The sequence below is a fragment of the Nilaparvata lugens genome, chromosome 3 (genome assembly GCF_014356525.2).
Source record: "Nilaparvata lugens isolate BPH chromosome 3, ASM1435652v1, whole genome shotgun sequence".
Classification (NCBI taxonomy): Eukaryota; Metazoa; Arthropoda; class Insecta; order Hemiptera; family Delphacidae; genus Nilaparvata; species Nilaparvata lugens.
This window is the reverse complement of record NC_052506.1, coordinates 15,831,858-15,858,452: the sequence shown is the minus strand read 5'-3', so window position 1 is coordinate 15,858,452 and position 26,595 is coordinate 15,831,858. Positions and strand designations below refer to the sequence as shown.

The 26,595-nt window shown below is 34.0% G+C and overlaps 2 protein-coding genes across 2 annotated transcripts in view; one reads left to right on the top strand and one right to left on the bottom strand.

The window, feature by feature from the left end:
• The window catches only part of LOC111049930 (dynamin-like 120 kDa protein, mitochondrial), a 39,391-nt gene extending 30,307 nt beyond the window's left edge, over positions 1-9,084 (bottom strand). The window contains 5 exon segments of the mRNA XM_039423034.1: positions 964-1,062; positions 2,849-2,956; positions 4,118-4,250; positions 5,142-5,403; positions 8,884-9,084. Coding sequence (XP_039278968.1) covers positions 964-1,062; positions 2,849-2,956; positions 4,118-4,250; positions 5,142-5,403; positions 8,884-8,918 — 637 coding nt within the window. The 5' untranslated portion in view covers positions 8,919-9,084.
• A 2,815-nt stretch (positions 9,085-11,899) lies between these two features.
• LOC111054866 (CCR4-NOT transcription complex subunit 9) lies at positions 11,900-24,913 on the top strand. The gene is made up of 7 exons (XM_022341983.2): positions 11,900-12,190; positions 13,991-14,132; positions 14,490-14,681; positions 17,032-17,155; positions 17,993-18,187; positions 19,391-19,482; positions 22,999-24,913. Exons 2-7 carry the CDS (start codon positions 14,002-14,004, stop codon positions 23,171-23,173), a joined length of 909 nt encoding a protein of 302 aa, XP_022197675.1. The 5' UTR covers positions 11,900-12,190; positions 13,991-14,001; the 3' UTR covers positions 23,174-24,913.
• Positions 24,914-26,595: the final 1,682 nt, after the last annotated feature.

The following is a 26,595-nucleotide window of genomic DNA, read 5'->3' as shown; positions in this document are numbered from 1 at the left end:
CGATCCGGACCCCAGGAGGACAGCTGGTGCCCGACAAGTAGGACTTAGGAAAGTCCAGAGTGCTGGCCGCCGCAGCGCACTAGTCCAGTGCGGGATCGCAAGAGGACATCCGGGAAGGTGTGGAAAAGCCTTTCCCGCAACTCCGCGGCCGATCCGGACCCCAGGAGGACAGCTGGTGCCCGACAAGTAGGACTTAGAGAAGTCCAGAGCGCGAGCCGCCGCAGCGCACTGACCCAGTGCGGAAGCGAAAGAGGACCTCTGGGAAGGCCAGGGAAGGCCTTTACCAGAGCTCCGCGACCAACCCGGACCCCGGGAGGACACCCGGTGCCCAAGGACTAAGACTTAGTCCCGACACGAAGCCCTTTCTCACGACTAACACTGCAAGGTTCCTATTCCCTTCATTCCGCGACCAACCCTGTTTGGCAGTGCGAAAGCACGGCCCCTCTTTCCTAAAAGAGGGAAACATTTCTCCAAAGCACTCACAACCCTGTTTCAACCCCCAACCCGAGCGAGGGTGGTTGACGGACGCCCCACCAAGACTCCCGTCCCCTGCCGCGGCCCTCCCCAGTCGCCGACTGAGTTTAGCCGGCCCAGAGCGACACTGGGAACTCTGATAGAGATAGGTGTGGGCAAAAATCTACTCAGAACTCATAAAACAGTTTCCTACCATTACTCTCAAAGATGTGTGAAGGTGGACGAGCCGAAATCAACCATTTAGAATCAGCTGATCGTATTTGCTTGGAATTCAACTAATCCCAGATTAAAGGCAAGCATGCACTTATATCCTTCAGTTACTGTATAAATTTACTTTTTACATGATAACTGTATTATAACTCTGAATGCTCCATATCTATAGTAGCTAAAATATTATAGTAGAGCTCAAGATGGAGGAAATTAATTTCAAATTGTATAGATGAGTAATCTTGATTATGTACTCGAAAAATACCTTCATAATTTGCTCACCTTGTCTATATTGCTCCTTGCTGTATCTCCCGCCGCCAGACATTTCGGAAGGAATTGATGCAGCTGATAGTGTTCCCAACTTCGTATCAATCTGGATTGCTAAACAAACGGGGATAAGAATGGAATTTAAACCATTAATATTGACAAAATCATGTTCTGTAAAGTAGACCTGGCTAGATCTATTGAACTTTTCCAAACGAATTCTATTATAATGAGTAACTTGATCTTAAGGTAGAGAGGATACCATATCGAATAAATATAAATATAATACAAGAAAGAATATTCTATCTACTTTCTTACTTGATCTTCCTTGAAATATTTCAATTTCTTCAACTTTGACAGTTGTAGTACTAGTGGACATGACATATCTGTAGTTTTGTCAATAACCAGAGTTATTTATGAAATGATTTTGCTGATTATATGATAGGTTAAATGATGAATTCCAGAAGAATTCAAATTTTCTTGAAAAAGAGTAAAACTTATACTCTGCATAATTTCTCCAAAAGCATATTATCTCTCGGTTTCAGAATTTTGAATGCTGCAAAGCAAATGTTTCACTCGAGTATGAGATAAAGATAGTGGGCATTTAGAAGAAAATATATTTTTTTCATTCATGTGGTATCGCTATTTTTATTTTCTTCTAAATGCCCACCATCTCTATCTCATACTCGAGAGAAACATTTGTTTTGCAGCATTCAAAATTCTGAAACCGAGAGATAATATGCTTTTGGAGAAATTATGCAGAGTATAAGTCTCAAGTGGTTAAGAACGTGGTTACTTACTGCATTTATAAAATATTTATTATGAATACTTTCTTCTCAATTCAAGGCAACCATGAAAAGAAACGAAAATTTCAAACAAAAGAAGGTATCATTCAATATACAGTTTAAAAATAAATTAAAACTGTACAAAGTACAAAATTCAATTGAAGACAATTATCACAAATCATATCACATTATTTGAGCGTGTAAAATGTTTTCATATTGTACATTGATGAACATTATAAAAATATCATACAGGAAATACCTAGTTGAAAATTTATGAGTGAACTCAAGTAAAATTTATAAAAAAATTAAAGTAACTTAATTTCATTTTTGAAAAGTAAACCTTTTCCACAACAAACGAAATTATTATGAATACTAAGCCACAGATACAGAACTAAAAATATAAAATTTCTTTAATAATAATATGGAGCTGAAGAAGTGCATGATTTGAAGTAAAAGTTTTAATTATAGATGAAAAGTATTATGAAAGTTAACTATCATCGTATAGTGTGGTTCAAATAATTGATACATGAATGAACAATCTACTTTTAGATACATGGTTTTCTACTTTTATGAATAATTTTAATTGAACTGAAATTGTAATAGAATGTGAATTGCTCTGCTCGAAACCGCTCGATTGACTGAAGACATGTGTACGCTCTCATGCCTGCTCTAGTATATCGAACCGCCCGGCAACCGAGCGGTTGTAGTCTGAAACTACAACCGCCGCGATTCGCCGGCGACTACTCAAACCGAGTGTTGCATGTGTACGGCACCATGTGTTTCCCTATACCTAGCAACCGCTCGGTTGGTCAATCGCTGTCATGTGAACAGGCTCTTAGGCAAAATATAAATGATGTGAAAAAAATGAAATGATATATTTTAGAAACAATTGATGAATGGAACAACCTTAAATTTCAAGTGCTACAATTCACCTTTGCCTCAACAGCTGATGAAGATAAAAAAATAAAACTTTCTTTTGAATTCTTCAGAAAGAGCAGCGCTACAAACAATGTAGAAACGTTAAAAGTAAAATCTGTGCTTCAATTTTCAGATTGTTTGAAAAGTGTGTAAAAGACGTATACAGAATTTTACTATGAATTAAAAATAGTGAAACTCACCCTTTTGCTCTTGCTCATTAGCAGCTACAACCGCTTCATCCAGCTTCCTGTCAAACCAATCCTTCACCTTATCAAGTCTACTTTCGCTAAACTGCTTCAAACGAGGATCTGAAATATGGAAGGTAAAATTATCATATTAGAATAACAATTTGTGAAATCAGAGGATTTCTATCAATTTAAAAATGAAAGTCATGTTTTGGTGTTGAAAATAGATATGATTGAATGAATATGTTGGGAGAAACATGATGTCAGATTTGAAAAGTACCCCATGCTCTAGGTCCTCTCTAGGAGGTTACTGGGAAAAAACTCAATTCAGTCTGCAACTTGAAAAACATGAATAACTTATTACTTATTTATTTTTACAAGAACTATGATACCACATTTTCAAACTTAACCCGTTCAATGATTTTACTAAAAGATCTGTTTTGTATATGAATTGATGCTCACAGCTTGTTGCCTGTGCGAAGGTAATGAAATGGTATTCTTTTACTCTCTATTTTTGGATATACATTATAAATGTTCTGAATATTTATATTAATTTATTGAATAAGAATTGATATTTTGGAATCTTTCCATAATTGTAAAAAAACAGTTTTATTTTGTCACATCCACATTTATTAGACATTTTAACAGACATATAACAATCTTATGTAGGCCTACTCATTTTCAATATAAAACAGCAACAAAGAACAAAAACAACTTCATGAATACACTAAGCCAAATTAATCTTTAGAAAATGGTCTGCATGGGCAAAAAATGCCTGTGCGCAAACCAGAGTTGTATATTATAAGTTTGATAGAGAGAAAGGAAACACTAATTTTGATGCATTCGGAATCTTATTTAATATAATTATTACATACAGTGGATTATTGGATAGCTCAAAAAAAAAAAAAAATAATACAGTACACTGCAGTTTCGTGTTAAAACCAACACATCTTTAACACTGTATTAATGTCTAATCCCGGCCCGGGCAAGATATTTATCTCGGGCCACTCCCGTGTTTCGGATGGACACGTTAAGCCGTCGGTCCCGGCTGCCTAAAAAGCAGTCGTTAGGTCATGTCAGAGGCCCTGAAATTGATCAGTTGCGACCTGGAAACTCTGACACCAGACCTGAGCCAGCCAGGTCATTCGATATAATTTTTTTTTATTAATGTCTAATACATGTGGATGTGACAAAATAAAACTGTGTTGCTTCAATGAATCAAATCTAATTGGCATTCAAAAATGAAAAAGTTATTGAAAACTAAGCTGAGTGTACTATACAAACCTATTTCAAAGTCACCAAGCTTATCTTTGAAAGTGATCATTTTCGCTCTAAAGGAATCGAAACGTTCATTATCAGGTATATAGTCCTTAATCCACTTCGTGTCAGGAATTGCATCCATCCATTCCTGAACTTTCTGAAAATAAACAAGTTTTCATGAGATTTGAGATCAACTAGGCCATGAAAACGTTCATGCAAAAGTAATTCATACGTTATTAGTTGTTCGTGTGCCATTGTATGGTATTGAAGTGACTTTTGTCAATGAAATTGTTTTGTTTGTGACAGTAAAACATTCTTGATTCTTGGTGCTGGCGAGATGGCAATTTTCTTTGGGTTATTTGATCCTCACATCTTCGAACGACCTCATCTGCGATCTTGACGAACTTTGTGTTTTTATGTTTTACTTTCATTATTTTTGACAGAATCTATCCAGCTTGAGACTGGCCAACGATTGATTTAATATTGTAAAGTTTGTAAATGTTTAATAGCCTACTATTCTGATAGTTTATTGGAGATCAAACTAGACACATCGTTGAACACAATAATCATTACTATTACACAAATATACTATTACTAAATATAAGCATTTCACATGGGGAGAACAATAATTTTATTCATAATGCAATTATAGCTGATAGTGAGAATAATGATTGAAAAATCTATTTACTCACTTTAAACCTTGTACAAAGTCCCATTATACGTAAATGCATCATCGAAAAAGATGTAGCCTAATTAGTTAATGACATTATTAATTGATTATAAATCTGTATAACATTTACTTTTGTGAAAAGTGAACTGTAGAAGTAATCTACAGTTAAATTTGAATAATTAGTCAATTTGTAATAAATATTAAGAACTTTTCAGAAGCTTGAAAGACAAATATTGAAATACTTAATAATAAATTGAATTTGTTCAAGTTATGAGTTAATTAATTCGGTCAAGTTATGAGTTTATTAATTAGAATTTTAGGTAGAGTATTTTCAAGTAATCACTACAATAGGCCTATTACTTTGTAAACAATGATTACCTGGTGAAACGTGTATCCACCTCCTACAGCTCCACCCAATAAAAGATATCGAATCTTCAAAATATTTTTGAGAATTTTGCCGACGAACATGGCAGCTCCCCTTGATTCAATGGCCTGATGAGGCAGAGGTCGAACCACCAGCAGTCTCCGATATCTCTGCGCCGAACCACCATTGCGCGACCAGTGTGAAAAGTGCAGCTGACCATGTCTACATTTTATCACAGCTAAAAGGGCTGCACCGGGAAATCTTCTCAACTTAAACCTGAAACAATAATGGAATGTGTATAGCTAAATTATGACGTCAAGGGATAGCCTAATTCTAAATTTGCAATACCCTACTGTTTCAATAAGTTTATTTGCAATAATAAAATATAACCATGCTTTAAACATTCATATTTTTCTTGATTAGCCTGAAAGAAACAAGAATAGGTTTTTTAATAGATCGGTGCTGCCTCATCAGTTTTTATTCAATACCAGGTGGGGGGGGGGGAGTAGTCAGATGTGTGTAAAGTAAATATTGTTAATATTTAAATCGTTATTTTCAATAATTATCTAATAGTATAGGCATAATTTATAGAATCAATTAAAATATCTGTGATCGTAATCAAAGAGAAAATGTGGTTGAATTTTTACTGTAAATCCAATTTTATAGATTTTGAAGTAGAACTAGTAATTAGAATACATCTTCACTGTTGTTTTCCATCACGAACTGCTTATTATTAAATCACTTTTTGCTTTTGGAAAAAACGACTAGCAGTCAAATATTTTACAATAAATGAATAAATCACTCACTGGACAACGAGATCTTTCGGCAGTTCCGCCATCTTCTTGGTTGTCAACCCAGACATCATTAGTTGATGTATTAGCTAATACATTTTGTTAACAAAATACATTCTTGTTCTCAATACTTGTCCTACCTATTGGATCCTAACTCGATGGATCATACTGTGATCATACTGTGATTAGCGTGAACAAAATCATAAGGTCCAAACCGTACACTCGCAAGGTTTGGAATCCATTTCAGTCATAATGAATTATATTGATTATTATAATTGACCACGTAGTTGTTGTCAACCAAGAAGATGGCGAAACTGCCGAAAGATCTCGTTGTCCAGTGAGCGATTTATTCATTTATTGTAAAATATTTGACTGCTAGTCGTTTTTTCCAAAAGCAAAAAGTGATAAAATACATCGTGACAGCTAATGTTCGTCTGGATTAAATATCTGAGCTAGATTAGAGGACATTCTTTTTGCGCTCAGTACACTATAGGCACGCTAAAGACAGCATATATCTTTGTGTCCGGCTGGTGCCTCACTAGGCTCTCAGCCAGGAAACCGTTGAGATATCACCGATTTGAAATACTGGATAGTTTGGGATATCACCATTACTAACGAAATACGAGCCTGAGTACAGTGTAGTAAGTAGTAGTAATGCTTCAGTATGCAGGTAATACTGCAGAGACTTGCTAATCTCGTCCAAGGCATTGAAGTCAATAATGAAAGTATCTATGATACTTTTTCCAAATTATATGTTATGCTTTATGGAATTATTTATAGGAATTAAATCTGGATAAATTTCTTCACAATATAGTACAACGTTCTGCACTTTTTATTCACAATATTTTACGAATGATGATAATAATCAACCTTACTCTGTATAATAGGAAAAATATATAGATTGAAAAAAGAGTTTATTAGAAACTAATGCTAGATAAAAACTTGTAGCTTGACTTGAATTGAAGATAATTTTACAAAATATAGTTGCCTTGAACTACCACTGTCCTCCACTAGGGAATACAAAGATTTAAGGTGGACAACGACTAATCCTGATGGATCATGATTATTTCAAGAGCATAACTTATAGACATCTCTGCAAAATTTTCAAACTAAATATATTTTTTTCCGAGGGAAATTTTATTAATATACATTGGGTATAGGTTACCTGAAAGTCTATCCAAGAAAGAAAGACACACTTAGTCTCAAATAAAAGAGGACAAGATTATCCTACCCCTAGAGGCATTTCGCATTTTTAATTTTACTGGCAACAGTAAGAAGATTTAGTTACATAAAATCCATAGCCAGTTGAAATCACTATTCAAGATTTTCCATGTATTTACTCGTTTTTGAAAAATTGCTTTCGTGCCATATTGAATGTTCTCTCTTGAAATTTCAATATGCAAAAAAGACAATAAATTCTTGTTTGGCAGCTCAATTTGGCGTAGGCTATATTACAATAAAATAAAAAGGAACTCACATTTAAGAAAACATGAAACTGTCTTACCCCAACACATATAATATATAGTGGGGTGTATATTTATTCATTGAAATTATCATTTATTCATTATTGAAACACCGCTGATTTATGTAGTTATATTACAATACTATATTATCAATATTCTAATGTTGCATTCAATCTTCATTGTAATTAATAAGTTTTCATAATATGTGAAATTTGCTGCATAGTTGGCTGTTGTACTGTAATTTATTGTAGATTCGTGTATGAACCAGAATGTATTGTAACTTACTTGAATAAATAAAATTTGAATTTGAATTTGAATTTGAATTTGAAATTCTTGGGGGATTCCACTTTTCAATGTTGTTACAATTTTAAAACAAAATAGTAATGTGATTTATCTTTATATTTATTATTTTATTGTTACTTAACTATATTGTAAAAATTTGTAATTTCATATGGAAATAAATTGAATTGAATTGAATTGAATTGTCTGGGACAGCAGTGGGGTCGGTGGTGTCTGTGAGTAGAGCAAGCTGCCACTCTAGCTTTAGACACCAAAAGTGATCCGTATTTAGAACACCACCACTTTAGTGTTTTAGCTGGGGCTGGAGTATAGGAAGTTTTGTAGGCTGTTGGGTGAGAAACTCATCAACTTCCCTCTGTGTTTAATGAGAGATGATGAAACCAGTGGACATGAGGAACAGTTTGAGACTGTTTCATAATTTGTAATTGCAGTCCATCTACAGATCCACATAAAACAAAGTATCTGCACTCATTTCAACTAATTTTTTAAATGTATTAAACTTTGACGAAGTCTGTCTGGCGACTGCCAGTCATGGACTGAATATCTTGTTAACATTAAAAAGTTCTTACTTTTAAAATTCACAATTTCCATAAAAGTTCAACCAAAATTCCTGGGGGGCTAGGCCCCACTAAGCCGTCGAAATGCTGTCTTGCTAAACATGCCTTATATATGTTTTTGTGTATTGTATTTTATGTTTTTGACGCCATCGATTCCATATTATGGGTAAACGATGCAAATTTAGGTATAAAGGCATAAAGGTAAAGGTAAGCCGCCAACTATGGCATATAACTGAACTTGTATCATTGAATTAACACCACTATCATTAATATTCTATTACAACAAATTCATCTGGGAGAATAAGCGATTTTTGTATCAGATATATTAAAATTTACACTATGTCTTATTTCTACAATTATCTTACTGTGAATTGAGAAATAATTTTATCTAGTTCCATAAAGAGGTAAGAGAACTTACGAGATTCGTAGAATTTGTTAGGATAACCAAAATATATATATTTAGTTCAGATAGACTAGATATAAAATAACTATTGTGTGTTATTATCTCAACTTAGACATAAGAGTTATCAAGAAAATATATAATTAAAAGTAACCTTTCACAATTCATCTATTTATGTCTCTATCCTAAGATAAAACCGTATTGGGTGTAGTTGAGGTTAAGTATTTATAAATCTTTAAACTTACCCAAACTTTCCACGGATATTCATTTGATGAATCATTATGGATAAAATATAATTTTAGTGCTAATAAATCATATCCAAATATAATCTCCAATAAATTATTAAACTACAAAAATCCTTTACATCAAATCAAAAATCAAAAGTCGTACGACCGGACAATCGATCACAGAGTACAGACACAGTGACAGTAGAGAGGTGTTTTCATGATAGAGTACGGTAAACAATAGAGAAGCTAAGCTAACTGATTATTAGAGACTGCTTATGAACGTTTACTATCTAAACTATAAATTTTGAAAAAAATTGTAGTTGCTGGTGAAGAAAGTTGACGATTTATAGTTGTTCGAAGAGTGTACTTCAGGTCTGATTTATTGTTCAATCTTGTTCAATTGCTTGTTGAGTTTGGGAAATTCATTTGAATATTTGGCATAGAGCTTTTTAAAATTGTTAAATAGTGTTCTTTTTCAGAGCTTTTTGTTTTAAACATTATTAAGTTTTTAAAATAATATACATTTTCTAGAAAAAACGTTTTTATCACGATTAATATTTTTGAGATAAGAGCACCTTAAGTTGAAATACATTTTCAGCATCTGATTGGCCATACATGAGAAACCAATATTTGAAAACATACTTTTTTCACTAAAATTACTCACATTAATGGATTATTCAAAATGATTGTCATAAGATTTAGTGCTATATTCAATCACTTCAACTCAAGTCAAGCTTGCAGATGATAAAAGAATCTGAAAAGAGCCATAAATATTCTTACATTGAACGCGTGCACTTGCTGGTGGCGTTTAGTGTAATTAATGTCAGAAGAATCACAACTTGTTTCTATGGCTCCTTTTCCTTTAAGATTTAAGTTTTTCACCTGTATGCATGGTCAAGTATGGTCTCACGTATAACATACCATATTTCTTGCATCCAATATGATTATACCCTTACCCTTATGTATCTTTTTTTGGCAGATTTGGCAAGAGTGAGGTCTCATGTATAACATATATACCATATTTCTTGCATCCAATATGATTATACCCCTACCCTTATCTGTTTTTGGCAGATTTGGCAAGAGTGAGGATTAAGCACAAACAAAGGATTCTTTCCACTTTTATTTACTGTTGCACAACACATAAAGTCGGAAGATTGACAGTAGGTGTAGTCGACCATGTAGCAGAGCGGATTGATGCTGCCTTTGAGGATGGTGAGTCTCTTGCTCTGGTTCTCTGTGATCTGAGCCGAGCTTTCGACTGTGTGGACCATCGCATTCTACTTAAAAAACTGAGTTTCTATGGTATAAGGGACTCAGCCCTTTTCATCTTGAGCTCATACCTTTCTGGAAGGACTCAGCTTGTCTCCCCCAGTGGTGTAAACTCCAAGACCCTTCCGGTTGCTTTTGGTGCTCCTCAGGGATCAGTGCTGGGGCCTACACTGTTCCTAGTCATGATAAATGATCTTGACGGCCACGGTTTCTCTCTGATGTTTTCAGATGATGCATCTCTGCTGTTGTCGGGTGCTGAGCTTAAGCGTGTTTTGGAGGATCTGTGGAGCATCTTCGATCTACCACTTCATGGTTTCTGGCTAATCAATTCCAGCTGAATCAGAACAGGGCCCAAAGGATCTTCCGCAGCTTGACATGAGAACTGCTTGTCCCTGAGAATCCAGTTAGGCTGTTGGGTTTTGCGTTTGACTGCAAACTCTGGAACAGTCATATACAGCAGGTAACCAGCTGACTCAATCACATTTGCTTCCTGCTGCTCAAGATGATGAGGAGCCCAGTGATGGAGAGGTATCTGGTTATGATGTATCACGCTCTCTTCCATTGCCATGTCATCTATGGATTGCTCCTGTGGGGTCATTCGGCAGGGGCTGCTGATGTCCTGAGGGTGAAGAAGAGGGCTGTAAGAATCATAACAGGCAGTGACCATCTTGCCCACTGTAAGTCCATATTAGCTTGCCTTGGTGTACTGATGGTCATCAGCCATTACATTCTCATGTGCTTGGTTTAGGTCAAGAGTATGCAGCTTATTTTAGCTGTGGTGACATCCACCACCACAACACAATTGGATGTTCCCAGGAGATGCCTCCACTGATCACAGGCCAGTTATAGGATTTCTACCCTGAAATTATTCAACAAGCTAATAATAATAAAAAAAATAATAATGGTTTTTGTTCATAGCACAGACATGCCACCAGGGCATGTCCATAAGGGAACACATCAAGATAATAATAAAAACAAGTCCTTAGATGGACAGTCAGAACATGAAAATGTTACAGAAAGTAAAAAAGAAACACAAAAAATACAACCAAGCAGCAGGTGAATGCGCTATTGCAAGAAGTAGCTACTTACAGTTGCCGTATCACATTCAAAAAATTCCCTTAAGGAGTAAAAGGGATTTTCATGCAGGATCTTCTTCAGTCTCCTCCTCAAGACCGACTCAGGCAAACCTCTGGCGGAAATGGGCAGCTTGTTGAGGATCCTCACCGGCTGGTAGGCCAAGCTGCTTTGACTCCTCCCCAATCTATTTTTTATACAGTAAGGGAGGTTCACCTGTGCCTGTTCCTGGTGTCATGCCAATGAAAGTCACCTCTGGTAGGCAAGGCAACAAGTCCCCGAAAAGCTGCAATGGCAGACCTGAAAATGTAGAGGTTGAAGACTGTCATTATGCGTTGCGCTCCCTTAAGCTGCTCAATGGTGTGAAGTAGTTGGATGAGGCCGCCTTCAATAACTGTCTGGAAGCTGCTGTGTGACAAGACATATTACAGTGTGAATGAATTCATGGGTGATAATATGAATTCTTACTGAATGCGTTCACTTGTTCGCTGCTGTCTGAACGATTACGGCATGTTGTGTTCAATTACATGTTTTGAGTTTTTTGACGCCATCGATCCCACAAGTGTGGGTGATGGATGAAGCAGAAGGTATTAAGGCATTAACGCTATTGCTGGTAAAGTGAAGGCGAGCGCTGCCTCTTTAAAGCCATCCACAATAATTTCGCGCTCATCGTTATTAATTTGTCTGCATTTGGCAAGTGTGTGGAAGCGGCAGTACAGTAAAGTGTTCGCAAGTAACTTGGCGAGAGTGTGGCGCATTGTCATCAAGACTGAACGAAACAGCCCAAGTCAGCCTGCATCCTGCAATCCAAGTGAAATTTAATTCTGTTTATTTTCGGTTTGTAGTAAAAGTGCCCACGGTCATTAAATGTAAATCTTTTTTATTTTCTATTTCAAACGCTTACAATTTGATCTCGCTATTGATTATAATGCATTTTTAACTTGTATAAAATCTACACTATAAGTTAACCTATCAAGTTGAGGTAAGCAATGTAGTCACTGCTTTTTGATTATTTATACCATAATATTTTTTATTATTTTGCTTTCTATTTTATTAATTTTATTTTCCGTAATTTTGTATCTTTAATGCAATCTTCATTTGTCTCGATATTTTTAATTTACAAATCAGCTTGTTAATGGTTATGCCGGAATGAAATAACTCTGATAAACAAGATAACCCATGATTTATATTGTCATTGATTGTCAATCCTCTTTTATACCTAAAATAATGTTTAAAGTTACTAAATATGAATATGTTTTTCATAATATTGTGAACATGAGGTCAATGAATTTGTAATACCAGGTTAGTTTCTTTTCAGCTATTCAGTTACGGTACTTATTACACATTTATAGATATGAAGAATAATTAAAAAAGAATAGGCTATATTGAAGAATTATAATGTAATTCTCGAAAACTCATTTTAACGTTGAAATACAACTTGTTATTCAAAAAATAACTTCTGTTAAGTGATATAACCTAAACTCAATTACTCAATAAATCCCAATTGTATGGTTTTGTTGCAGCGGCACTATTGACGGCTAAAACTACTTGAGTTTAAAATACAACATATTTACCTTTTGCTAACTAAAAAAAAATAACAAGGGAGGAGTTTCGTATCTGGTGTCTCTATTATCTATTGACAATGAAGCAACATTATTCAATAATTACTTTATGTTTTTATTTATAAAATAGTAATACCCACATATTGAAATTTAAAAGCAAAAATCTAACCTACAATTTTTTTATTGAAACATAAGTAATCACACAAAGAACCTTTTATGTTTATGCATCCACACTTTCGCCAAGGGCGTTCAAATGAGGACAAATGCTAGATTGTGGATGGCTGCTTTGTCAGCGTTTGCCTTCATTAGCCTCCGCTCCGATTTTTGTCGAGACGAGAAGAGACGACCAGGAAAGCCAATTCGAGTAGCCTTTGCATCCTGCAACCACACTTTAATCTGAATCACGCTTTGATCCACAAACGGTCACATAGAAGTGTGGATAGCAAGACCCAACATGGACAAGCTGGTTGTGTTTGCTGGTTGCTGGTCAGCGTCTTGGTGAGAGTGTGGATAGGCATTAGGTTCTGAACAAATGTGTGATTTGATAGTTTCATCGATAATAATTTTATTACTGAAAATAGGTACCGTACATTAGAACTGACTCAATAACAATAATTTACTGTAAGTTGAATAATAAATTGTCAGGTACCTAAATATTTTCTGGTACAGTACGTCCAAGAATACATCCTTTTTGACGTGGACCCAACTATCCATGGTCTCCAGCTTAAGCGCGATTTTCAGTTGTTGAGCAGCTGATAGAAATAGATACTAAATGAAAAAGACTAAGAAATTGACAAAAAACACAGATTTATTGATACTTAGAAAGACCGGTTTTGGTTATGACACCATTGTCAATCTCTGATAAACTCTATCAGAGATTTATCTCAACTACACAAAAAAAGAAGAGAAATTGATACCCCCGCACGTTAAAGGTAACTTGTTTGAGTAATTTAGTAAACGCTTGTCTTACATCCCTCACCAACTGAGTTGATCGCTTGCATGCACGGGGGCTTAGTCTCCCATTGACGGAATCTTACTTTGTCGGTGTTTCGAAATGTCTCTTGATTATTTTGATAGAAATGCAAAAATGGTTTAGTCGAATCAAATAAATTCATTTTATAATTTTCAATGTATAGATCAATAACTAGGCATTCCTAGAAATCAGTGACTTTGCAATTTTTAATTCGTGTGTTTTAATGTGTTTCCTTCCTATTTTCTAGCCTATTCTACTATGAGTACTCACCAGAGTCCATCTATTATCCAGCAGCAACAACAACAGGCTGTTGACAAGGAAAAGATTTACGAGTGGATAATTGAGCTCTCCAACCCAGAGACACGAGAGAATGCTCTTCTTGAACTAAGGTTTGACTTTTTCATTTACTTATACTCGGCTACGTAGAAGTTTTGTTATATAGAATCACTTATTATATAGTTTTTTTTATAGAACCATTTTTTTAATCCATCCAATAACACAAAGAGAATATAAGGATAAATCTGATTCTATATAATAAGGCTAAACATATTTCAGTATATATTTCACTATTGTAAGAATAAACATTATTTATCATTGGGTTTGTATTTTTTTTTTAGTTTCTTCATTTATTTATTAATTCAACTTCTAAAGGTACAACACCAATGTACTAGAAAAACATATACAAGCAAAAAAAGACTTGTATGAATGGGTTTGCAATGATTTGTTGTGTGTTGTGATTGTTGTAGCAAGAAGAGAGAAGTGGTTTCGGACTTGGCTCCGATGCTATGGAACTCGTTCGGAACAATAGTGGCTCTGCTGCAGGAGATCATCAATATCTACCCGGCGATTAATCCGCCCACACTTACTGCTCATCAGTCGAACAGGGTGTGCAACGCACTCGCCCTGCTCCAATGTGTCGCCTCCCATCCTGATACCAGGTTAGCTCACATTAACACTTAACCTAAGACAGTTCACATTAACCTTAGAGAAAAGATAGCATAAGAAGATATCCCATGGTATGGGGCATTTGTGTTCCAAATTTCACTGTTTGTTCAAACAGATTATTAATACTTAATAATACAGAAAAGCGTAAAAAGATATCCCATGGAGTAAGGTATTTGTGTTCCAAATTTCACCGTTTGTTCGAGTCGATTACTTGCTCGACTATTGTTGATTACTATTGTCTTGGACGGGTAAGGCTGGCCACAAACGGTAGAACCATTGAGAAACAATAGCGTAAGTAGATATCCCATGGTATAGGGCGTTTATGTCGTAACTTTTACTGTTAACTCAAGCCGATTACTGTCGAATTTTACGGTTTTGGACGGGTGAGAGTGTATGAACGGCACAATATGAGAGACTACCAGCGTCACACAGCTTCACGGAAAAGAACTACGTGAAATATCGGCATGAGATAACAGTAAAAGTTGCGACATAAACGCCCTTAACCATGGGATATCTACTTACACTATTGTTTCTCTACGGTAGAACATACATGCCATGCACAGTCTTCTTACATTGTTGTCTCATCATAGCTGTGATCACCACGAAACGCTTCGAACAAAATTTGTTGATGTCAATTTTTAGTATCTCATTTTTTTTGTTTATTTTTAATTTGCTGATCTGTTTGAGGTTACATTATTTTCCTATCATTATAATTTGTTATTTTCCAGTGGTTTATTTATTGTTTATTTTATGTTAGAAGTCTCTCGCTGATAATGAACATGTGTATGTGTTTATGTAAACTTGACATGCAGGTTTATCATGAATGTTCTACCTGTTAGTGGCCAGACTAAGAGTGCATGAACGACATAATATGAGAGACTACTTGCATCACATAGCTTTGCAATAAGAAACTATGTGGACTATCGGATTGAACATACGATGACATTTTTGAACATAAACTCGCTATATCATGGGATATCTTCGTATGCTATCTTTTCTCTATTATGAAACATATTCATATCTTTGTTTAAGCGGATATAACAGCTCTGCTTCAACGTTGCTATTTGTAATAGCTTCCTCCATATTTTTAACATGAGATAAACTAGTGAAAATCATGCCAGTAACAGATTAGGTCCTTTTAATAGCATATAGTATTACACAGTATTTTTTTTCTTTAGGGCTACACTTAAATATGAATAAAAATTAGAAAATGATAATGACATTATATAGGCGAAACGTGTCGTGATTGACAATTTCAAAAGGGTAGCCTACTTAGATTTCTAACTCTTATTGGTATTTCACAGTTACGGAATGAATGAATAACTTGAAGAAAAATGCTTCTATTGATGAGTTTCCATAACCAACTTGAACCGTAACATCAAATAGAATGAACATTGAATCATTGAAAGTATTGTGAGGACAAACAGATTCTTCTACTATTTTTCTCCCACATTCAGGTTAAAACAGTTCAAAATAGTTTTTTTTTATTTCGGGGCGAAATTTGAGTGAAATCTCAATATTTTCAAACGTTTTAGTTTTGTTTTTGGTTTACGATTCGAAATGTTAGAAAATTGATAATTATTGGCTTTCAAGTTGATTATGAATGAAAATAATCAGTAAAGTATATAAATATTATCATCAGAACTTGTTTTATTCATAATTTATCTTTCAATTAATCCATAATTTATCTTCTAATAGATTAGAAATACAAAGCAAGATTGTGTTCGGTGGTTCAGCTCATGTAGTTGATGGTTTCATTTTGCTCCATGTTGCCTATTGGTTTTTTTTTCATTATTCTATTCTATTCGCTCTGAACAAAAACGTTGAGCTCCCATCGTATCAAAACACCGTTGAAGCACATTTTTTTAGATTACCAATTTTACAAATTGCCGTGAGAAATTAAGCCCTATTCACATATTCCGATACAAGTCAGACACGTAAAAGCTTTGTAATTTACACATCACACATGCATCTCAACATGAATGTACGGTTAATGGCTGATGTGAATATTCTGTTTGTCAAGTTTCACTACATAAATGCAGTCGTAAATTTATACTAACATTTTTACAAATAATTTTAACTTATTCATTGATGTGGTTTCCTTGCTGTACAATAGATATCACATACAGTTATTGAATTGGAAATATCTGAGATTTTTCATAGACTTATTGGAATTATTTCAAATATTCTTGATTGCAGCAACTATTTATAATTGAAAAATTATCAAAATTGAGAATCATGCTCAATCGTCTTTATTTTGCACATATACTATAATTCCAATCAGAAAATATTTTGATCGCTTTTTATATATTTTTCAATTTGACATGTTTTATGTTGTTGCAGGTCATTTTTCCTGCAAGCTCATATTCCCTTATTCCTCTATCCATTTCTGCACACTGTGAGCAAAACTCGGCCATTCGAATATCTGCGTTTGACCAGTTTGGGTGTGATTGGAGCCCTTGTGAAGGTTAGTCATTGTTATTATCTACCCTTTCATTGTTATTATTACCCGTTAGTCATTGTTATTATTATCATTGGTATTATGAAGACCCTCAATGGGTTTTAGAGCCAAGGAGTAAGTAAGTATGTAAGAAGTAAGTAATTGAGTATTATCTATTATGATAATAAAATATAGTTGTGATTGATTAATAAATGAATAAACCTACTTTATTAGGACTTGTCTTATAATACTCAAACTTACCTTGCTTATGCAGCGTCTTCATTCGTTTACTTGATTACTTCAAGGGTAATTATGATATTGTAAAGATATTGGAAGCGTTCATATTTTTCAAGTTTACTTGAATTTAAGTTTACATAACCTCAAAAGTATATAATTATGAAGAGAAAAATCTAATTAATCTCAAAGTTTTCTTCTTTATCAGCATTTTTTTTATCTGGTTGTTTTTATACATTCTACATTGACTGATTTTTGGTTTTTCCCATTGTCTTATTTGTAGGTTGGATTGTACCTTCAAGAATGAAGTTGGATGCAAAAGTCAAACATGTTCAACATCTACTTGATTCAAGAAAACTTGAAGATTCCAGTTTCAAGAAACACTTGAGAAGCAGTGCAACAATAAATCATTTTGAAAAAAATAGATATTTGTGAGTGGTAGATGCATTCAAGTTTCATAATAACTCTTCTTTCTTTGTACTTGAAGATTCAAGAAACACTTGAGAAGCAGTGCAACAATAAATCATTAAACAAAAAAATTGATATTTGTGAGTTGTTTATGCATTCAAGTTTCATAACAAATTTGTATGTTCTATCAGATTTTGTACTCATCAGATGTTTCACTTGCAGACTGACGAGCAAGAAGTGATAACGTTCTTGTTGACTACTGAGATAATACCTCTGTGTTTACGAATAATGGAATCAGGATCTGAACTCAGTAAGACAGTAGCTACTTTCATCCTGCAGAAGATTCTCCTAGATGACAGTGGGCTCTCCTACATATGTCAAACCTACGATCGATTCTCTCATGTTGCAATGATTCTGGTAATTCTTTTTTATTCTGAAGTTCTATTACATCACAATTCAGAACGTCTCTACTTAGGCTGGCCACTAACGGTATAACATGCATGCACATACACAGTCGACTTACATTGTGGTGTCATCACAGCTGTGATAACAGCAAAACGCTTCGAGCAATTTTTTTGAGATTAGGTTTTTGTATCTCCATTTTTTGTGATTTATTTTTTCTTCGCTGCTCTAATTGAGATTGAATTATTTTTCTACCTTTATAATTTGTGATTTTCTAGTGGTTTATTTATTGTTACTTGTTGACTATTTCATGTTAGAAGCCTCTTGCTGATAACAGCAGTGATAACACAACAATGCGAGTCGACTGTGTATGTGCAGCATGTACTATCGTTAGTGGCCAGCTTAAGATGGCCTATATGTCAAATTGTGTGATGTAACGTGTGTTTCAAAAAGGACGCACATGGAAGTTTGAGAATGTGAATTTATTACATCAAGTTATTAAAGTAATTATAAGTTATGCTGTATGAAATTATTACCTTCATTATATTCAATTTACTTTTAAAACTTCACAATAAATGTTCAAAATGGCTTCCTCCACTAGTAATGAACAAACCAACTATAAAAAACCATAGTTGAACATACACAGACACTACAGATTACAAAATATGAATACTAACAAGCACTAGTAAATGTAAAATTGTGCATGCCGGTTCAACAATGAGTACGGTAGTGCCAACTGTTGTTTGGGGGAACAAAATATTCCCTATGCAGAAAATATATTCCCTCAAACTTCGATGTGCGTCCTTTTCGAAACACTCGTTACTATTGAGGCTAATAAATATATTCTATTCTAAAGATGTAGTTGGAACGACCTTCTTCTAATTGTAAAAGTATAGTGTTTTCTGTATTGTAAATATAACTAGTTATTTATACTCAAATTTTTGGGCTTGAAAATTTAAAAAATGATGCTGAATACATCAGACAATGAAAATTAATTTCTCCAAATTCCTCTGGTCTAAGTAGATACAAGACATTCTTCTGGTTATCATATTCTATTTTCACATGTCCTATTCAAGTATCAAGTACTAATGTACATGAATCAAGTCATGAATGTACATAGTCATATCATGATTATAAACCATTCTTGATTCAAATTGAATTCACTAAGCTATAAATAATCACCCAACCGATGATTGATTCATTTGATGTTGTTCTCAGGGTAAAATGGTGCTGTCTTTGGCGAAAGATCCTTCGGCTCGCTTGCTCAAACATGTTGTACGATGCTACCTGCGTCTGTCCGACAACCCCAGGTAAGTTGATATTCATCGTACCATGTGATGAATTATTCATCTCAGACACAAAAAAGACTCAAACAATACTGTGTTGCTCTCTTAATGTACCTTTCGATGAATCGTTTGAACTCAGGAAGTAGCCAAGAGGTCTGCAAGATTGAATCACTTCAACATCTATGTCTACTCTGTGTTAGTTTATTTATTTACTAAAAGTATATAGTCTTGTGAGTATGGTCAGACTCAGCTGCAGCGTTTTCTCTTGTGGAATTGGCTTACTGATTTAATTACTTTATTTTTATTTATTCTACTTTATTAGCTCAGGAAGGAAAACAACGGCAATCTCTTTTTTCTCACTATAAGTAGTTCGCTCAGGTCTGAATAGTTCGGTCGGTGGTACGAATTCGGATGACCGTAATCGGACAATGGTAGCATGCAATACAAGCAAGTTGCTGACATTCAACTCCCGATCTATAGAAGCAACATAGTTTGCTGTTTGTGCATTTTTAAACAATGCCCAAATAAAAGTGAATTGCTCAATGTAAATTCGTATTTTTATCTTTCACAAAACACAAAATATTCCAGTTCTAGACAGGAATATACTGCTTTCAAGGCTAACAATTCACAAACATAAATAACTATGAAAATTTGGTACTGTAGTATAAGAATAGAGGATGTAGAATGGATAATGTAGGAGCATTTATTTTATTGTTTAGATAACATTCATTTATACATTGATACATACAATATCATTCTCAATTGAGGCGGTATACGGAAAAAGGACACAGAACTTATGCCATTTTTCCGGAGATTGGTTTATTAGATCGGTCATCTTGTTCTGCATATAACCTGAAAATCTCAAACAAAAATCTTGAAAACTGATGTGTTGGTTCAACTGTTTATAAACAGTTGTGTAAAGGAGGGATTTGGTGGTCAGTGAGACTATTTCTCCCTATGTTTCTGTCAAAATCTTCATCAAAGTCAAATACGCTCACTATCATGAAATATGTTATTATAAATATCGTTCTTTGCTGTGAATTTCAAACCTATGCTAGGAATACCTATGCATATTTCAACAAGATCGTTCTTTGCTTTTCTCTGAAAGCTTCAATACTGTGAATTTCAAACCTATGCTAGGAATACCTATGCATATTTCAATATTGATTTTTTCAACATACATATTTTAATAAAATGATTGAAAACTCTTTTATATGTATATAACCTTTTAATTTAAGAGAAATACAGCATTTAGCATTGAATAACATGTGTTTTGAAGTTGATCAAACCCGAATTTGTACAAAATAAATTTGTCTTTGGATAAAGGGCACATGCAAGCAACTTTTCAAACATATTTATTGGAATAAATTAGAAATGTAATCATGTATCATTATTGATCAACATGAGATCAATATGATGAATTTTGATTTGGTACTAATAGAATGTTTAATTCAATCATAAAGTACATTGATCCATCCAAACTAAAAACTTGAATAAGATTTTCTCAAAACACAATTTTGCTCTATGTGCCCTTTTTCCGTATACCGCCTCAATTATGAATGATTGGGAAAGGAACAACAGACTTGAAGCCCAAAACTGTTCCTCACCAAATTTAGATAGAAATTGTCCAAAAATAGGTTATGTTTACACTTATATGCCAGGCGTCACACCATTGCTCTTGTAAAGTACTTTTAAATCTTGCCAAAGTCAAATTGTAAAAATGACGATTTTTCTGCTTTCATAAAAATTTCAATTTGTTGATAAATACCACTATAAACCCATTTCCATATATTCTTTTATTATACTTTGTCATTGCGGGTTGATTGCCCCCATACTGTATATTAGGATGGATTATATTCCTTTTTCTTGAAAGCATGCCAACGAATAGAGATATTCTTTTTATCAAATCGTTGCAAGAAATCTTGGGGTGATGTCTAACCAAGCCGGATACGAATGGTTAAAATGTCCCCTGAGTGGGAAGTCTTCAGCATTTGAGTAGGTAAGACCATATCATGCCAGACAAAGCCGGACATTTTGTATACGCGCAGTGCATTTTTATTCCAATTGTGTCGTTCCTGTCATGTCAAACTTGGTGTCACATTACCCTTATAAAATTATTAAATACACCTCATTAAAAATACATATTTCTTGTCAAATTCATAGTGACCAACAAATTGAAAATTGAGACTTACAATTGACTTTGTAGAAAAGCAGAAAATAAATAAAAAAATCTGGTGTGGTGCACTCACACAACTTTCCTTGCCGTTATGAAAATTGATCAACTGACGCTAGTGTTCCCGCGCATCTCAGGTCTACTTTTCTAAGATCTGAGCCAGCTGGTGATAGGACAATAGCGCTGCAGACATACGAAGTCTGCTATCTCTTCATAGTGAATGATTTAATAGAATCAACAGTTGCCAACAGTTTGCAATTGAATAATCTTTTTTCTCGAATTTAGAGCTTATTTTCAATTTTAGGTGAAAATGCTACTGAACATTAATTGTAGAGATTTTTATGCTCAATCTTTTCCACTTGAAATTTTTTGTTTAAATTGTATCTAAAGCCTGATAATTGAGAATCTAAAATCAAACTTTGCATAGATTGTGCAGTGCTCCTGAAATTTTTACAGATATGAGACACACACACCACACACACACACACACACACACCACACACACACACAACACACACACACACACACACACACACACCACACACACACACACACACACACACACACACACACACACACCACACACACACACACACACACACACACCACACACACACACACACACACACACACACACACACACACACCACACACACACACAACACACACACACACACACAACACACACACACACACACACACACACCACACACACACACACACACACACACACACACACACACCACCACACACACACACACACACACCACACACACACACACACACACACACCACCACACACACACACACACATACATACATACAGACCAATACCCAAAACCCACTTTTTTGGACCCAGGGGACCTTGAAACGTATAGAAATTTAGAAATTGGGATACCTTAATTTTTTTCGGAAAGCAATACTTTCCTTACCTATGGCAATAGGGCAAGGAAAGTAAAACTATTCGAGTTTCTGTTCTATTAAACTACTTATTCATTGACCACACATGATACAATTATTTAGAGATGCGAATTAGAGAAATTCTTAACTTCGATTAACGCCAAATTCTACCACTATGTTATTGGTCACCTTGAAGGAGTTTTACTGCGAAAGCTGCACTCTCTGAAATACTTAATTAATCAATTATTTGAAAAAATTAATTCACCCTGAAATAAAAGGTACAATAAAAAAATTTTCTTCTATAAAAAATTCCTTTCATCCCCCCCTCACGGTTTAAGTTCAATTTTGTAAAAATACTTTTAAACAAGAAATAACTTTTAAATAACTTTAATTTAAGTAAACCAAATAAAGGTTTATCAGACAAAACTGAATTGAACAGTTTAAAATTAATTGTTGAAATGTTGCAGAGCTAGGGAAGCACTTCGCCAGTGCCTACCGGATCAGTTGCGAGATGCTACGTTCGCCGCCTGCCTTCAGGAGGACAAATCGACGAAGCACTGGTTGGCCCAGCTGCTCAAGAACCTGGAAACCAGCCCTGGCGTCGGAGTGACCGTAGGCATGTCGCCACTGGTACCGCAGTGACTAGACTCAACTCTAATTGATCACATGTGATAACAAAAACAATCTCCAACTCGAATTATGGTCCCATTCCGTATTGTTAGCTTCTGATTTGTGATAATCTGACGTTATTTGCGTTACAGCATTATTCATATAATGTTACCAATCAAGATCGAGAAAACTAAAGCAAAAAAATCAATGTTTAAAAACGTGTATATATCTATAAATTAATGTCTTGTATACAGAGTTCTCTAATCGGATCATTTACAAAATGAATCATCTAAAAACTTGAAATTTATTGAATCCTTATTATCCTATTGGATGACCCAATAACTGGCCCTAAATTATTCCTCCAATGATAATTTTTTCACAGGAAGAATATTCGAAGCCAAGTTGAAAAAATCACGGATGTGACTGAAGTTATTAATTTAATTTAGTGATTGCTTTCTTCATTATATAAAAATCAGTTTTGTGATCCTTGTCAATTTTCCGACTAGACATCAATATTGCAGGCCAGGAATTCTACAAACCCTTACATCTAGAATCTAGAAGACTTGTAACAATGATGCCAAAGTTGATTATCTTGTTTTATAGTACAGACATCAAAACAACTATATTTTTAATTTTTTTTTATAGTTCAATCATTCTTTGTTTCCTCAATATTTTTGGTATAATTGTTTTTGTATGGCAATAAACATTCAATGTTATTTATTGTCACTAGTCAATTAATCAAATTATGGAAAATGTCTTGTTTAAAGCACGACGCACAACAATTTCATCCGTAGGTTTATTTATTTTGGGCATTTCAAATGACTGCTTCAATTACAACTTATTTTTTTATTCAATTTTGTATAACTATCTTTTGGAATGAGAATGTAGAAGTTTTTAATTATTGGCATTAGTTGTTACCCTTCTTGATAATCATTAAACAGTCCCTGTGCATGTATTTATCCTGATAGCTGTCTATGTTTGGTGAAGGCGCAGTTACTTGATCAAATCAGTATGACTTATTTGTAAATTAGTTGATCTACTATTGAAGAAATATCTTGAAGATTCATATTTTTTAATCTACTTGAAAATGTCTAAATTTGTATATTAATACTACGGAATATTACTTATAAGATAATTCTATTGATGTTGCAAAATATATTTATATAAGACGAATGTTCAGATTTGTGTGTTTCATGGTTCTCTCATTCTCTCTCATTGTTTTGCTTTTCTTAATGTTTATATTTTATTAGGTTATCATTTATTAGAGATTAGAGAATTCATTAATGGATTTGACTTTACGTTAACTAAATTTTAAATCAAGCTTTTTTTGAATTAAATTTATCATCATTGTATTTTATGCTCTTTCAATAAAATATTTTTTAATTTTGATTCATTATCATGATCGTTTTTCAAAAGGTGTGTCAATTTGAAGAAACCAATAATTTATTTCCGCATTTGATAAGCCAGAACCATGAACTGTTTCAAGTCAGTAATGGCACGATGAGCTTGGGCTGAAAGCTTCATGATGAAATGTGAATATTGTTCTCAAAAGTTGTCATTTCATATCTTATGTATTCATATTTCATCCTTGCATTTAACAATGTGTCAACTCTATAAGATCTCCAGACAAAGATTTATTTCATGATAAAATCAAGCTATTTGAATAAATCTGAATTTGTAATGCATCTAGTTGATCTATTAATAGTTTCCTATATTTTACGTGAATTTTATTTTTAAATTTGCATCTAAATAAAAAGTGATTAGTGATAATATTATCGGAGTATTTTTTTCTAATTCCAATCAAATCCATTGTGTTAGTATGTATAAACAATATTGTACAGTTCAACAAAAGTAAACCATTTACATTTTTCAATTTATCTAAGAATAGACACTATCTATGGTGGAGTAGTGTTTGTCCATACTCAAAGATAATAATTTTCAGGTAGAAATTTGAAGTTATCTATTTTGATTAATCAGAAGAAAACGTCATCGGCAGATAATATTACCGGACCTGTGCAGTCCAGCTCTATTATCTCTTGCCTGATGTGATATCCATCTAAAAAATATAGATAAACTAAAGCCGTGTCTACACTGAAAAATGTTCGACAAACATGTTTGTTTGAAACAGTTTGGGCAAATTTTATTATGTTTGACAAACAATGTTTGGCCGTGGCCAGTGTGAACGCGTCTCCTGATAACACAGGTTTTATGTTTCACAGCTGTCAACACTGAAAATTTTCGGAAAAACAGTAATTTTTTGTTTGACAAACAATGATTGTCCAAACTTTTTAAAATGTTTGTCCCTGAGCTCCTCAACAGACATGTTTGCCGAACATTTGTTCAGTGTGGACAGGGCTTAAGGATACGAAAAGAATGACCTTCTTGTAACAAGCACTGTAAATGCTTCCATGTAAACCATGGGAGTGAACAGAACGGTTGAGTCTCAATTTCGGTTCAACACGATGACATTTAAATATTTTTGGTTAGTGGCAGCGATCAAAACAGAAATCTACACCGCCACTCACTCCTGTTCCGCCTTAACCGCACTTCATATACTCATCAAGCTATTATTTCTATCATAATAAAATATAAAGAATCATAGTTTTGTATTGTATTGATGGTTAGCTTCTACCATCAATATTCAGCTGCAGTTGAATTCTCTCAAAGTGAGAGAATCACTTTGAAATGTCACCTGATATCTTGTCGTGAATTTTAATACAGTATTTGAATATATTTCACGTAATTCACATAAAATTTTTCCTACAGTTACCATTGAATATGAGAAGTGATTGATTATGGGTAAAATGATGACTGAAATCCATCAAATGTTTGTCTGTATAATTTTGTTATTAATAACAACTTTAATTTATTTTAAACTTGATAATCCAATTGGAAATTAATTATCGATAATTTATTCAAATTAAAAATTAAATTAATCCAATTAATTTGAAAATTTGAATAATTTTGAGTAAATCTTGATTTCTAAATAATTTTTCAACCAATAATTTATGAATGAACCATTTTTTGAAATAATGAATAATTAATAATATTCAAAATGTATAATTTAATGAGTTCTCATTTTTATTTATTTAAAAATCAGAAAAAAAATTTGATAGAACAAATTCGCATTCAAAATACACGCCAACAATGTCAACAGCTGATTGGGATGGCTGCAAGATAATACGCAAAGTATTAAGAGTATGCAAAGTAATACTTTGCGCACTAGAGCGGAAAAGTGATTGCGTTCTGTAATCAGTGCAGGAATGGTCACTTTTTAAGGTAACTGTAGGAAAATTCATTTGCATTACTATCAAGTCTTGATACTTTATTTGCCCTTGAAAATTACACCATAAGTCTATAATTTTGTGAACTGCAATAATTTATTGAACTATTATGATTAAAACTCTTAATAATATTGATAATATGCACTCTCATTATGAATAAGACGTCATGCG